Below are 14,608 nucleotides of genomic sequence, written 5' to 3' on the forward strand. Positions count from 1 at the left end.
AAGTCCTCACAATCTTTATTTTGTCAGCTTTGCTCTAAAATAACCATTACAGTGTAATGGGAAGTATAAAATCAAACTAGTGGTCATAATATAATGAAATTTGCTACAGACATACCTTGATGTATGAGAAGCATGGTGACAGCATTGGAGATGGCGCCACAGCGTGTCTAGTCCTTGGGTGGACATGCACTTGTATCTGTCATTAAATGCCAATCGTACGGATATGTGCTTTCAGTCTTAAGTTCTTGGCCCTGCTGTTGTAAGTTCTTGGCCCTGCTGTTGTGACTCACCTGATAGTGACCCATGTTTGTTTGGGTTCAGTTGAAAGTTCATGCTTACAATCAGTGGTTCGTGATTACAGTACAGTTTGAGCCGGTACAAGCTTGTCTGTATGATACACACGTACTGGAAAATGGAGTCCATAAAAGTATGCCACAGACAATTTATTTCACAGTTTAGGGTCCAGAAACTACCTGCAGTTCTTTCAGTCAGAAACTCGAAACTAAGGGAAAATTGTTGGATATGCATGAAGGAGGGTGTCCAAAACTTCCAGAAGCCGAACCCAAACAAACAGGAACCACTTATCAAATGCATCACAACAGCAGGGCCAAGAACTCAGACTGAAAGCACATGTCCATATGATTTGCATTTAACGGCAGATTTGCCCAGATGCAGGTGCATGCCCACGCAAGGACGAGAGAGACTACTGTGGTGTCATCTCCAATGACGTCACAATGCTTCTCATACACTAAGGAGTTATGTCCGTAGCAAATTTCATTACATTATGACCAATAGTTTGATTTTTGTAAGCGAAAATCAGGAGCCAAGAGTGAATGAAACACCATGTACAGCCACATACACTGCTGGGTTGTAATGATACCATTGAAAGTGTATGGGTTTGTTACAACACAGAAGTGTCCGTGACTGTACAATTTGCACTAGAAAAGAGGAATTAGTCTGTTGGAACTTTCCTCTAATTAAGCAAAAATTATTTTTGGACTGGCAGTACATGATTCTGTGATGCTTTATATTCTGCACATTAAAGGATATACTGGATGTTGACATTTATCTGCCATATAATATCAAAATAGGAAAGCAATGCATTCCAATTTTAGCCGTGAAATTGAGAAATTTCACCTTGAAAACCTGAACACTTGATCTTAGATATTAACATTGCACATTTTCTTTCAGTTATGCTGGCGACTGTGATATTTCATTTACGATTGGTGGCATAAAAGGCGGCATTAAAGATTTTCAGGTTTGTATATCTTGCCTGTTGTGTTGAATGTCAGTGAATTCAATGGTATTTTAAATATGGTTATATTGTGTATTCTTCCTTCATTTAATCACCGTGTGTGGTTACCTTTATAATTTTGACCAGATTGTATTTTTTTAAACTGCTGTGGTAAACAACCTGATGTATTTATAAAATGGCACTGCACATGGACTGCAGAGCGAGCAGTGATACTGTAGCATTGTAAAAGGGATGCAAAGGAGAAAGTGAGAGAAGCAGGAAGCTTCGTCAGCCACAGTCGTGCATTGAAATTGACTTCAAATTTTAGGTGAACAGAAAAAGAGAATATCAAAATTACAGGAAATTTTGAAGATATTTTATCCATATTTAGATTCAAGCTGTTTGAAGTGTAAAATATTTTATTTTATTGGCTAACATATTCACTACAAATACATCATATTTAATTGTTTCGACTCGTCTCAGGAATAATCTATAGTTTATAGGATTCTTGATAAGAAACCTGATGGTAAGAGACCAGGGGGAAGGCCAAGACGAAGATGGAGGGATGACATTGAGATGGACCTAAAGGAAATCGGTAAGGATTGAAATGATTGGATTGACCTTTCTCAGGATAGGGACAGATGGAAGGCCTGTGTTGCTGTAGCCATAAACCTTCAGGTTTAAGAATGCTAGTGAATGAGTGACTGGATTACGCTTCACATCATCAACAGACAATTGTATTTGGGTTTAAGGAAATTAGATAGTTTCCATTATCTACCTGTTAAAGTTATTGCAATAACACAGCTAATGTTATCTGTTGTGGAATTTTTCACATTTCGTATTGCTTTTGTGAAGTGTACAATTTGATATCATTATTTTTTTGTTATTCCTGCCCTGATTTCTCTTGTGCAGTCAGTCCTCACTTTTTTTTTGTAAATTTATTTTTTCAGTGGGGACATTGGAAGTTCAATAATAATTTATGAGTTTTTTAGCATGTTTTCTATTTTACTGAAGTGAACGGGAATATTTTATCTACTTAGGAAATGGAAATTGTTCTCGCTGGTTGTGGCAACACTGTGGGGAACTCATCATATTCATGGGTAAACAGTGCAGAGATGCAATGTATGTGCATGCACAGAGCACTCACTGGCCCTTTCTGAAGCCTGTTTTAAAATATTTTTTCTCGTATGTACGCGTTGTTTGCATTGTAGAATTATTTCTCTTGTAGTCTACGGTTATTACAAGCATAAAAACACAGTTTTTCGTTGTGACGTTTCAGAACACACGCTCCCTTCATGAGACATTTATTTTTAGTTTGATTAAATATACAGTTATAACAATTAAAAAATTTAACTGTTAAAAAATTTTAACCATTGTTTGATGGGGCATCTTTAATCAAATTAAAAATAAATGTCTGATGAAGGGAGCGTGTGTTCTGAAACATCACAACGAAAAACTGTGTTTTTATGCTTGTAATAACCGTAGACTACAACTGTTTTAAAATATTGTCTCCTTTATATTATCATGATCTGTGACCTACATGAAGTTTTGACAATACCAGTGATGTGTATTTATGTGTACACAACAATGGTCTGTGTTCTATGTGTAGAGAATCAGTGGCATGCCAGGGTGTTTTGGTGAGGATTATATCCCTCCTTTTGGTCCAGTATTATTAAAAAAAAAAAAAGTAATGACCAAGGAGAGGCAGGAAAAGATAGGAAAAAAACTGACTACACAAAAAAAGGGAAACATAAACGTCCTTCCCCTCAGGTCTTTCAAAAATCCTGGGCAGGCTGCTGTAGAAATGTATATCTAACACATGTAGATAATTCAATTTATATAAACAAGAAGAAGACCAATGTACATGGTGATGCACCACCCTTTTAATTTGAAAATGACTTGACGGAGGGCGATGAAATTTCGGATATGGGTAATTGGGGTGAGGGCACACCAGATGGGGCTAGTGTGTATCATGGTGGCCATTTTGAAAGCTGCCATCTTGGAATTACATCCAGATTTTCAAATGGAGAGGAGGGAGGAGCATATCATTTTATATGTGCATTTTCTCAGAAATAACAATATGCAGTTATTTTTCCCCTTGAAAATTGAAATTCAATCCATATCAGTCCATCCGTAATGATAATATGACATAATTTTCCTTAAATTATAAATGTGTAAGTAGATACAAGCAACACATTTTGTTAAGAATGGTCCCAATGTTAATGCTGTTCTCTTTCAACAGATCCATGGCATGATGCGGGTCGTAATGAAACCCCTGATCAACCAGATACCCCTTGTCGGTGGCTTGCAAGTTTTCTTCCTCAACAACCCAAGGATTGACTTCAACCTTGTAGGAGTCGCAGATCTTCTCGATATGCCGGGCCTCAGGTACAAGACTTGTTTCTCTTACAAAAACAAAATCTATAAGGAGTGAGATCAAGAAAAGTTAAGTCAGGCTATGGTTTCAACCAAACCATGAATATAGTTTCTTTGTATGCTAGAAGGTATGGTTTGTTAGGTTGTCCTCATGTGTTTTAGCACATAAACAATTTAAATAGCAATAATTTTGGAAATCGTAATGAATTACAACTACAGTAGACTCGCGATTAACCGAGGCTCCAGGATAACCGAGGGAGTGGTTGGAAAACATAGCACGTCATAATGCACCCCCCTGTGTGTTTATGGAGTCAAGTCACCGTCCGCACTGCAAGTGTTCGTTACATTGTCGGTGTATCCGATTGTTACCGATGGTGTTTAAGTCTGTGTAGGCCTATTCTAAGCGGAAAAAGTAATCTTATCATTTATGTTGTACTAGTAATAAATAATTACTATACAGTTTTAAGTGTTGTTTCGTCATTTATGACCTATTAGCACATAATCTCCGTATTATCAGAGTTTTTCCGTATCCGAGGTAATCTCGGTCCCAATTAGCTCGGATAATCGCAAGTCTACTGTATAAGATCAGGCAGTCATGTAGTTCACTGCAACTTATAGTAGGAATTGCATTTCACATATTCTCACCCCATTGGTAGTCAGGATATGAACAAGTTTCTTGATATGTCGGTTTCTTATAATGAAATTATATAATTTCTGTTGTAAGGCTTAATACCACATTTTATTGTGGTTTATGATGTTTTGGGGGTTGATCATGTTGAGTTGTTGACTATCAATCTCAATACCGAGGATTGTAGGATAAAGTCGTAATTTGGGCATGCATGCTCCATTTTCAGTGCCCCTTCTTCAGTTTTATGTAAATACAATTTCATCCTTGTCATGGTTAGCCAAATATGAAACAAGGGTAGGGTTGCTATACGTCCTGGATTTTCTGGAACAGTTCCAGAATGTTACCATTAGTCCCGGTGTCCCAAAAAGTTGGAATCAGGTTGGAAAGCAGAAATTAAGATTATACTTTCATGAACATTATATCTATTTAAATGTGTGGATGTAATTTTAAAAGCGTTATTTTATAAAGCAATATAATAGTATATCGATCCCTCTCAATAATGCAAGAGTTGTTGAGTTACAAGAATGTGCTGCAATCATCTTTGACATGCTCAATACTGCTAGTTTTGTTTCCTTCTGTAAGTAGTAAGAATTGGAGTTGAATCTCTCCCATTGCATAGTAAGCTGCCTACTGTAAGTGTTCACTGCTCGGGTGCCTATCTGTTCAGTCGGCAGTTTATTCATATACAGTTTCGACATTGTGAGATAGCAGGTTAGTTAATTTATGAAGTGCAAGTTTGATAAAATTCAAAGTGAATTTCTGTTTATTAAGAAGTGTATAAATAATACGATGATGGGACTGTCCATAATAATTATAGTGTAAATACATATTATTTGGTACGGTCAATAAATAACTGGATTAATGCCGTGAAAATGCTAAATAAAGTGACAGAGGGATGAAACTTACGGGATATGTAGGCCAGGCTGGGGTATGCCACATTTCTGCGAGACTAGTTCCAGACTGCATCGCTAGGTAGCAGCACTGTCAGTGAAGGGAGGTTGTGTATGTGCAATGTGCCTCCAAGGCGCCAGTCAGTCATTCAGTGAGGTGAGTCATGGCATTCACAGTGTCAGGTGCCACAACGGAGGCTCAGCGATCCGGTTTTCTTCTGCCGGAGGATGCAACCGAGAAGTGGACCACAATGATCAAAGAAAAACATGAACATCACCTTGCAAACAAAGTCGACTTGTCTGCCTTACTTGGGTCGCGGGGATGAAGGGTGTTTCCACTCCTTGCTGTTGTGTTTACTCTGGTGTATACTGACTGAGCAAGATCTTGTCCATTGCACCAAGGCATTCCAGAAAACTCTCACCCTCTGTCAAGTACCGCAGGAGATGCGTGAGACTCTTCCCCATCTGTGCAGCCTTTTGCTCCTCTGTGAGTGTCTTTGGCACCCAGGCTGCACACACCTTCCGGTATTGAAGGTGTTCATGAACAATAGTGTATGCTGTACCATGTGTCACCTGACACTGTGAACGCCATGACTCACCTCACTGAATGACTGACTGGCACATTGCACATACACAACCTCCCTTCCCTGCCAGTGCTGCCACCTGGTGACGCAGTCTGGAACTCGTCTCGCAGACATGTGGCGTACCCCAGCCTGGCCTACATATCCCGTACGTTTCATCCCTCTGTCACTTTATTTCACTTTTTCACTGCATTAATCTGGTTATTTATTAACCGTACCAAATACTTTGTTGGGTGCAGCATGGGCATCAGTGTCAGTTCAAAGTTCTGGTTCAGTGGATGTGCACATAAATGGTTGACTTTCAGACTCCACCTATGTTCCTGGGTGTTATTTTGTGAGTGTCCCTCATCAACTTCATCTAGTCATCATTGTCGTGATAGCCAAAATGGTAGAAGCAGAATGCTAAATAATACAAATGCAAATTGGTACAATTCAGTCCTATTTTATACATAAAATCTCATTTGTTTGAAAGAGTCTCTGAGAGTCTTCAGACCCTTCTTGTTACTCACCTGAAAAGATTGAAACAGTTAAACAAGAAAACAAATGTAATGTATTGGAAAATGCCAATAAAATGTAGGAAGTTTTGATATAATTATTATTTTAAAATAAAAGTTAGTATTTATTTATTGTACTGGAAACTTATGCAAATTATGTGTAATATTATAAATTACCTTAGTTTTATGCCATTTTTATAATAGTGACATGCTTCGTCGCATCATAGTGGAGATAATTGCAGGCATGATGGTCCTTCCAAACAAATTCCCTATTCAGCTGAGTGAAGATGTTCCTGCACAGATATTGAAGACTCCTGAACCAGAGGTAGTGTATTGTTGAACTCCATATAAATCTTGTAAATAGAGATTATGATTTTAGCTGCACATAAATATAGAGAATGTATATCATCCCTGTTGTTGAGGTAATGTATCATTTGTTGCAACACAGAAAAGCACTTTATGTTAACACACTTTTAAAATTATGTTAAGAGAGAAATACACTGTGCGGTCCATAAGTTCCCGGACTAAGGCAATAACGAAGTATGAGGTTTGACTGTTTAGTTACTCAAAATAGGATCCATTTGATGCGATACATTGTTCAGCATGAGTTTTGAATTTCTTCATGGCCTCAGAAAAGTCTTCTTCCGGAAGTGTCTTGAGTTTGTCTGTCACAGCCTTCTGGATCTCCTCAATTGAGTCGAATCTTGAACCCTTCAGCTGCATTTTCAGTTTTGTGAAGAGGAAATAGTCTGGAGGTGACAAATCTTGTGAATAAGTTGGGTGGTGCAACGTGGAGACTTGCTTTTCAGTTAGAAATTGGCGATTTATTGCTGCCGAATGTGCCGGGGTGTTGTCGTGCAGCAGGAAAATATCACGAGAGGTGAAGAGGTCCAGGCGAACTCATTGGATTCGAGCTAGCAAGCATTTTAACACTTCCTGATAGAATTCCTTATTTACTCTGGTTTATTTGGACTTTTAACCACTGTTATTTAAAAGAGATATGATTTACCAACGTTTCGGAGGCTGCATCTGCCTCCGTCTTCAGGGTAGCGTGTCTAAATGGTTGCCTTGGAGGATTAATCTAGGTGGCCTAGGCTCCACCGCGTCCGTCGGTTTACTGTTCTACCTGGAGGCACGAATTCTTTGTGAACGATGCCACTGCTATCGAAAAACACTATGAACATCATCTTCACCCTTGATTTTTGGAAACGCAGTTTTATCGCTCTTGGGGATGTTTTACTGACCCATTTGGAACTCTGACACCTTGTTTCAGGATTGTAGGCAATGCACCAAGTCTCGTTACCAGTAATAATCTTGTCTAAAAAGTTCTCGTCATGGTCAATCATGGATAATAAGTCTTGATAAGACTCAACTCGATCGTCCATTTGCTCCCGTGTCAGAGCATGTGGGACAAACCTTAAACACAGCTTTCGCTTGTTCAAATCTTCATGCAAAATTCGCAAAACCACCGGTTTGGGGATGTTTAGTGTTTCTTCTATCATCCGAGATGTCACTTTCCGATCCTCTTTAATCAAGTTAGCGACAGCTGCAATGTTCTCGTTGGTCCGAGTTGTTGTCTGCCGACCACTGCGTCCGTCGTCCTTCACTGTCTCCTGGCCCTCACGTAAACGTTTGTGCCACTCAAAAATGGTTGTCCGACTCAGTACTGACTCACCGTACGCCTTCTGAATCAGTTCCAATGTCTTTGTCGCTGAAAATTCCGCTTTGCAGCAAAATTTAATTGCTAGCTGCTCTTCCTTTTTCTCGTCCATCTCCCGAGTCTGACACACACACAACACCAGATTATATCAGACGTCTGCACTCTTCAACAACATCGGCTAAACTGATGCCTCTCAGCATACTGTTCGGAAGGGTTCAAACTACAGTCAACTCTCGATTCAACGACCTTTCACAGTTCCCGGGAAAAGGGTCTGTATTTCGAAGGGGTCGTTATTGGAATTTGCACCAATTTTCAGCTTAAAGGGAGCTCAAACGGACACAAAGATGCCTAGGAGATGATAACACCATTTATCCTGGTAGTTATACAACCTGTTATGCACAGGATGCGTGTTGTGAGAAGGAAAATAGAACATGAAAAAGTTTTCACAAACGAGAATTTAAAACAATGTTACCTTGTTTCAATTGTGCACAGTCGTTGCTTTTCCAGGAAATTCTTACGATTCTAGTTCATGAGAAACCCGTTTGCACTGAGACCAATGGAAAGGAAAACAATCTCTCGCTTATTGCAAGCGAAACTTGAAGAATCTTGACACCAGTCAGACTGGTGCCAGCAAAAGTCGGGAGATAATCGGGAAGAATGAATGTTTGATTTTATACAGGTTTACTGGAGCATTTTCTGTTACAAGATTAACTGGTAAGATTAGATCTCTCGGGAGAAACAACACAACCTCTCTAGGTACCAGACAAAAGAAATAAAGGCAGGGCTGTAATTTTCGTTCTGGTTCGGCTGTGTAAAATACATCGTAAAAAAAAGTCACTTTTCTTTGCTTCAACCAACTTCATTCACCCTCCTTCCCCATTCAAGGGAGCAGTCCAAACTCCTTCCATGACTTGCATTGTAATCCAGCGTGAAAAAGGAAACGTGCAACTTGCAATCTGTTTTCACCCAATGCGTATTCTAGGACAGGTCATTAAACAGCATGGCAGTCGATAATCATTCGGGTTTGGAATTGAATTTCACTTTAAACTGTATATTTAGTCCCGATTAGCCCATCAGCATAAAATGAACTGAAAACAAGCTTTATGAAACTGCGCATTTTCACATATCAAAATGGTAGATCATTATTTACTCTCACGTTAATCGACGATTTAATGTTGGATTTAGGAGTATTCTCGATGTCAAACACCCACCCCTCCAAACGTTTTCCCCAGCTGCATCGTAAAAACAAGGAGACCGGCTGGAAGTTCGAGCAACAGGTGGCGGAAAAGAAAAATCCCAGTATTTTAAAGGTAACGCAACTGTCGAAGATTGAACTTTTAACAGCAGTGTAAAGAAAGAAATGACCCTTGCTTTACGTTTTACCATGCAACAGACAATAATACAGGCAATATTTCCTATGCAGTCAACAGCATTAAAAAAAAACAACAAAAAAACTGAATTCTGCAATTATCTACATTGCCATGCACACCAGTGGCGGAGAATGAGCTGGGGAAAGGGAGTTGTCACTTTTTTTTTTTACTTGTTCTATGGTTTTTGTTCGTTTCAAGAATATATCCAGAACTTGTTGCCCCATTTTAGACGTCAAAGGAAAGGAAGAGGGGTGGGTCCTTTTCCACCCTCGCCTGTAATCAGCCCGCATCAGCAAGAAAATCGTGGCTGAAACAATCTGCATCGCACCCCCCCCCCCCCCCCCTATGTTTGCTGACAGGAAAAGAGGGAGAAGTCAGTCAGCCAACGGAACACTTTTTTGGCAGATATTACGACATCGACACAATTAGGAAAACGTATGAAGTGGGAAACGGGAGTTATGATGCACATAAGATCGAAGTAAACTTTTGTGGAAACCTGGATGATAACGCATTAAGCGGGTTGACGATCTTTAGTTCACCTATGTGGTTTTGATTATCTCTAAAAGTTTCGCTTTTTTATGAAGTGTTGCAGGGAACAAAGAACACGTTTTGAATGAAAGCGGTTACCGGAAGTTGTCGTCTACAAGGCCGAGAGTTGTTCACTCACGGGAACCTGCTGAACTCTAGGTCAGAGCTGGACAGATGGGCCAGACTTCCAGACGCCACTCATCTGTATTTTCCAACATTCCTGCGATCTTATCTCTCAAGGTGGTGTATTTATCGATGAAAGAGCTTGACCTGCCATATACATTGGCAAAGACTGCAAGTCCAGCAGTCATTTTGGGCTGCTCCCCCCCTCCCCTGCGAGTTTTCAGCAGCTCTTAGGACAAGGAAACAAGTCAAGTCGAATTAAAATAACATCCAAGCACATTCGATCTTCTTTTCTCGCGTATCCAAGAGCAAGCGTGGCAAAACAAGCCTGGCGCGTTGGGAAGCGACCGTCGGGTGGGGGGTAACATTGGTGCGCTTGAGGGAGGGGAGAGCAGAGGTCAAGTGCTATTGGATATCACTCAAGCATGGTGTGGTGGTGTCTATATTTAGTTCAGACCCAATTGTGAGCAGTAGAGTGCTCGTAAAGGGAATGAGTGAAGGAAAAAAACAACGCATTTTTCGGCCGATTTCCTTCAATTTTTCAACTTTTTTTTCCAAATTTTTCTAATTTTTTCTAAATTTTTCACGGTTCCCGGGAAAAGGGTCGTTACTTCGAGAGGGTCGTTATACCCGGGGTCGTAGAATCGAGAGTTAACTGTATGTAGTTCAACAGTCGACCGCTAGATGGGGTTAATGGGAAGGCTGCAAAAAAATCAATACGGGAACTTATGGACCATACTGTGTACATGTTTTTATTCAAGATGGTTTTGAGTTTAGATTTTCCTGTGTTATTTATGATCATTACAGACCGAATTTTAAAGAAAATTCCTATTTTATTTTTCAATAATAATTAACAACAGTGTTGATAATTATCTTCCACCAAGATTACATGATTTTGACTTCAATTTTTTTCCTTTTTCAGCCCACATTCCCTTTTTTCCCCTTTTTAAAAAACATTTTCTTTTCTGGTCCCTTTATTGACTAGTTTTTCAAATGTTTTGTATGACTGTATTTTCCATAAACAAAACATTCAAATATTGTCTATTTGGTACATCTTAGAGAGAAATAAAGAACAAGCACCATTCCCTCCATGAGTTGGGAGTGTTTTGCAACAATGTGATCTGGGCTTAAGCAGTAACAAACACATTGTAAGCGGCACACCTGTTGAGTTGAAAGCAGGGTGAATAAATATCATGATTTTTATTAAAAAAATCAACAAAAATTACATTGTTATTTTTTTAAAAAATTAATCCTTAATATTGCTTGCATGGTTTTTGGCACCATGCACATAGATATATATATTTTATAGGGAGGCTTTTCTTGTAAATGGCCCTGTAAGTATTTGAACAGTTTGATTAAAGCAAATAAAAAATATATACTGTTTCTAATATTGTAACTACTATGGAAATGTTTGTCGAGTTTGTTAATGAAACTAATAATAATTTCAGTAACTTTTTTTCCAGTGAAACTAAAACAGTCTGGATATACTCTATAATTGTAACTTAAAATATTAACTTAACCTTTAGGAGCCCAAGGCCATTTTCACCTTGCTGCACGAGCCGATTTGGAGCAAAATGCAGAGTTTCAATTAAATGAGAGTAGATCGGAGGCTAATTGCCCTAGAGAGATGAATGATATACCGTTGTACGCGGAATGAACCGGAGATTCAGACTACATAAAATTTATGCAAATTCGGCATATATGTGCTGGGCGGGGGAGAGGAGAACCCCCAAAATTTCAGAAAAAAGGGGGATTTTCCCCCCTCGCCCAAGGAAAAAGTACATGACAGTGTTGACATGCACATGGAAATTATCGCTGGCATGTAAGGAACACAAAAATATTTGCATTATTATCGTATGACCAATGTAACGCGAGTTGTACCCCCAAAAGGAATGGTCAGCACACCTCTGATTCAAGCTTCAAAATGCAGCATTACCTTGAAATGACTGTAATTCAGAGGCTAATTGGCCTAGAGAGATGAATGATATACCTTTGTACGCGGAATGAATCACAGATTCAGAGGATATAAAATTTATGCACGTTCGGCATATATATGGAGGGGGGAGGGGGAATCCCCCCCAAATATTTTTTTTTAAAAAAATTGTGGTTTCATTTCTGTTAAATACATGTGTTAACAACAATATGGAAAAAGAAAGTCTGAATTCTAGCCAAAATTAGCGAAGTTATAACGTAAAAAGTACGACCTTGGCATAGCGTCTCGATCGAGACGATTGGGCACCCAAGGGTTACGTAAGAGCATCTCGATCGAGACGATCGGGCACCTAAAGTTTAAATATAGTCTTTGTACCTGAATTTTGGAGATTTTTTTAATGATGTTTCGAAAAATATCAGCTGCCATGTTTATTTACAGTTTAATGATATTGACACTATTTATGGTTTAACACGATTAGTATTTTGTATATTTTTATACATATATACATAAAATAAAATTATTGAATTTTAAATCAAGAGAAATCGTGTGTTTACATTTCCTTTCGTATGATATTCACACCATCAGTACATTTTATTTCCTTTATTTTCCTACCTTAGAACGTAATAATGACCAATGTACTTTCACCAAAATATGTTTCTGATATCTACAAAATCCTTATGTACATTATTCTATAAATTATTTATTCATTGATTTAAATTGATGATGATGTAAAAAAAATCTCCTGATTTAAATCAAGTGTACTTATCTGCTAGATTTAGACTTTTATTGTGAAGTTTTTTAGAAAAGTTTTAACTTTACTGTGTGACAGTGATGACAGTATTTAGTGTCAGTGAAATCGCAAAGCCAGGTACAAGTGGCAGCAAGTCATAGAATGCGGTAAGCTGTTTCAAGGAAGATTTCATTGAAATGGATGGTAAGATTATTCGCTGTACTTTACCTTCAAGAAAGGAAACTGGAAAAGGACACTCCACTAAAAATATTACTTTAAATGAAAGCACAATATATACCATTCACATATAAAAAAGGATACATTAAATTTCCTGCATTTACTTCGTACAAAATTTAATGAATCCCTTTTTATATATGAATGGTATATATTGTGCTTTCATTTGTAATAATATTTTAATGGAGTGCAAAAATAAACTATAGTTTTCATTTCCTTTTTTGGCAATAATTTTTCCTTTTTTTTTGTTCTTTTCAGAGTAAAATTGTTCCTTTTAGAATTCGGTCTCTAATGATCATCCTTGTTTCCGTAGAACAAAATGCAATTATTTCCTGAATTTTTCATTCTCCCCATTAATTTTAAGCTATTTAGATGCAGATCCCTTAATAATATATAACCATGGCACCACTGTACTGTTTTGAGGGTATTAAAACTTTTTATATAAACTAATGATTTTTTAAAAATATTTTTGTTTTTTTAAATTGTATCATTTGTTTCTTTGTCAGGGTGTACTTCGTGTTCATGTTGTTGAGGCAAAGGATTTAATGAGGAAAGATATTGGAGTTCTCGGAAAGGGTAAATCGGATCCTTATGCAGTTATTAATGTTGGAGCACAAGAATTCAGAACGTCGATCATAGACAACACAGTTAATCCAAAGTGGGACTTTTGGTGTGAGGTAAGGTTCTCATATATTTTGAGTTAGTTTGTAAATAAATTATGTTTCCTTCAATATTGCAGGTTCAAGTTTTTGATTTACACTCTTGGTTCTATGTTTCCATAAGTTGTATATTTTTAGATTTTTCAAATGATTAGCATAAAGTTTTTTTGTTTTTTTAAATTTTTAAATAAAACACTTTCAGAAATTGTGTAATATATATGTGCAGATTGAATGTATTTCAAAATCTACATATACCACATGCGAATACTATTAATTTCATTCCATAAATACAAGAAGTTTCTTTTCTGGAAAGGGTTAGAAACTGACAGCGGTTCTTCTCTTTATGACTCTTACAAGGTAGAGACAGTGAAATGTAGACTGGGTTATATTTTCAGCTTTGTAGTACTTTTTTGGCCAAATCACAAGTCATTTGTGAATTTACAAGAGTTGGCAACATTGGTGACAACTTACTTTACAGGAGCTGCCGTTTTCATTTTAAATAAATTTTGGAAATAATTTTCACTTGTACTGTGTGATGCATAAATACTACCATGCAAATTGTCCATTACCATTTTCATTCATTTTTCTCTTATGTTATATGTGCTTTTAAAGAATCAAATTGTACTGATGCTGGTGTAAAGGTTGTCAACTCATATTTTCTTTGAATTCATAAATTTTGAATTGGCTAAAACAAAGTGAATAAATCATTATGGACAATTTGCTTGCTAACACTACTTTCTGTTTGTGTTAGTAGTGAGCTTTTAGGAGAAATTAAACATTGTAAGTTGGTACGTAGATGTACGTTCCTGGTTGTAGCTTCATTTATTTGTAAATCCCCAATTTCTGTCTTCCAAGACAGGAACTTTGCATTTATGAAAATACAAATAATTGCGAGATCATGCATTCAAAAGTTTTTTTTTTCCCATGACAAAATAAGTTAGGGAATGCCACTGTGTATGGTTCAATTTGGGTCCAGCAGTATCATGAAGTTTTCTGGAGTTAACATTTGCTATTTTTTGAGGCATGGTATAAAAATATTGTTGGTATTCATTATCTGCCTTTTAAGGGAGAATAAATGAATTTTGAGACCATGGATCACCAAACCATTGTTCAGCAACTACTGGTAGCTCATGGGGATGTTTTCAGGTGCTGGCAGTGATCTTGATGG

General features: G+C 37.7%; 1 protein-coding gene across 3 annotated transcripts in view; it reads left to right on the plus strand.

Moving 5' to 3' along the window:
• The window catches only part of Esyt2 (extended synaptotagmin-like protein 2), a 110,746-nt gene that overhangs the window by 8,994 nt on the left and 87,144 nt on the right, over positions 1–14,608 (plus strand). For all 3 annotated transcript variants that reach the window (XM_083142537.1, XM_083142536.1, XM_083142538.1), the window contains exons 5-8: positions 1,192–1,258; positions 3,477–3,622; positions 6,408–6,528; positions 13,288–13,458. In XM_083142537.1, the coding sequence (XP_082998663.1) occupies positions 1,192–1,258; positions 3,477–3,622; positions 6,408–6,528; positions 13,288–13,458 (505 nt within the window). The remainder of the gene's footprint in view (positions 1–1,191; positions 1,259–3,476; positions 3,623–6,407; positions 6,529–13,287; positions 13,459–14,608) is intronic.

Source organism: Lepisma saccharinum, chromosome 21 (assembly GCF_977018435.1).
Source record: "Lepisma saccharinum chromosome 21, izLepSacc3.1, whole genome shotgun sequence".
Lineage (NCBI taxonomy): Eukaryota > Metazoa > Arthropoda > Insecta > Zygentoma > Lepismatidae > Lepisma > Lepisma saccharinum.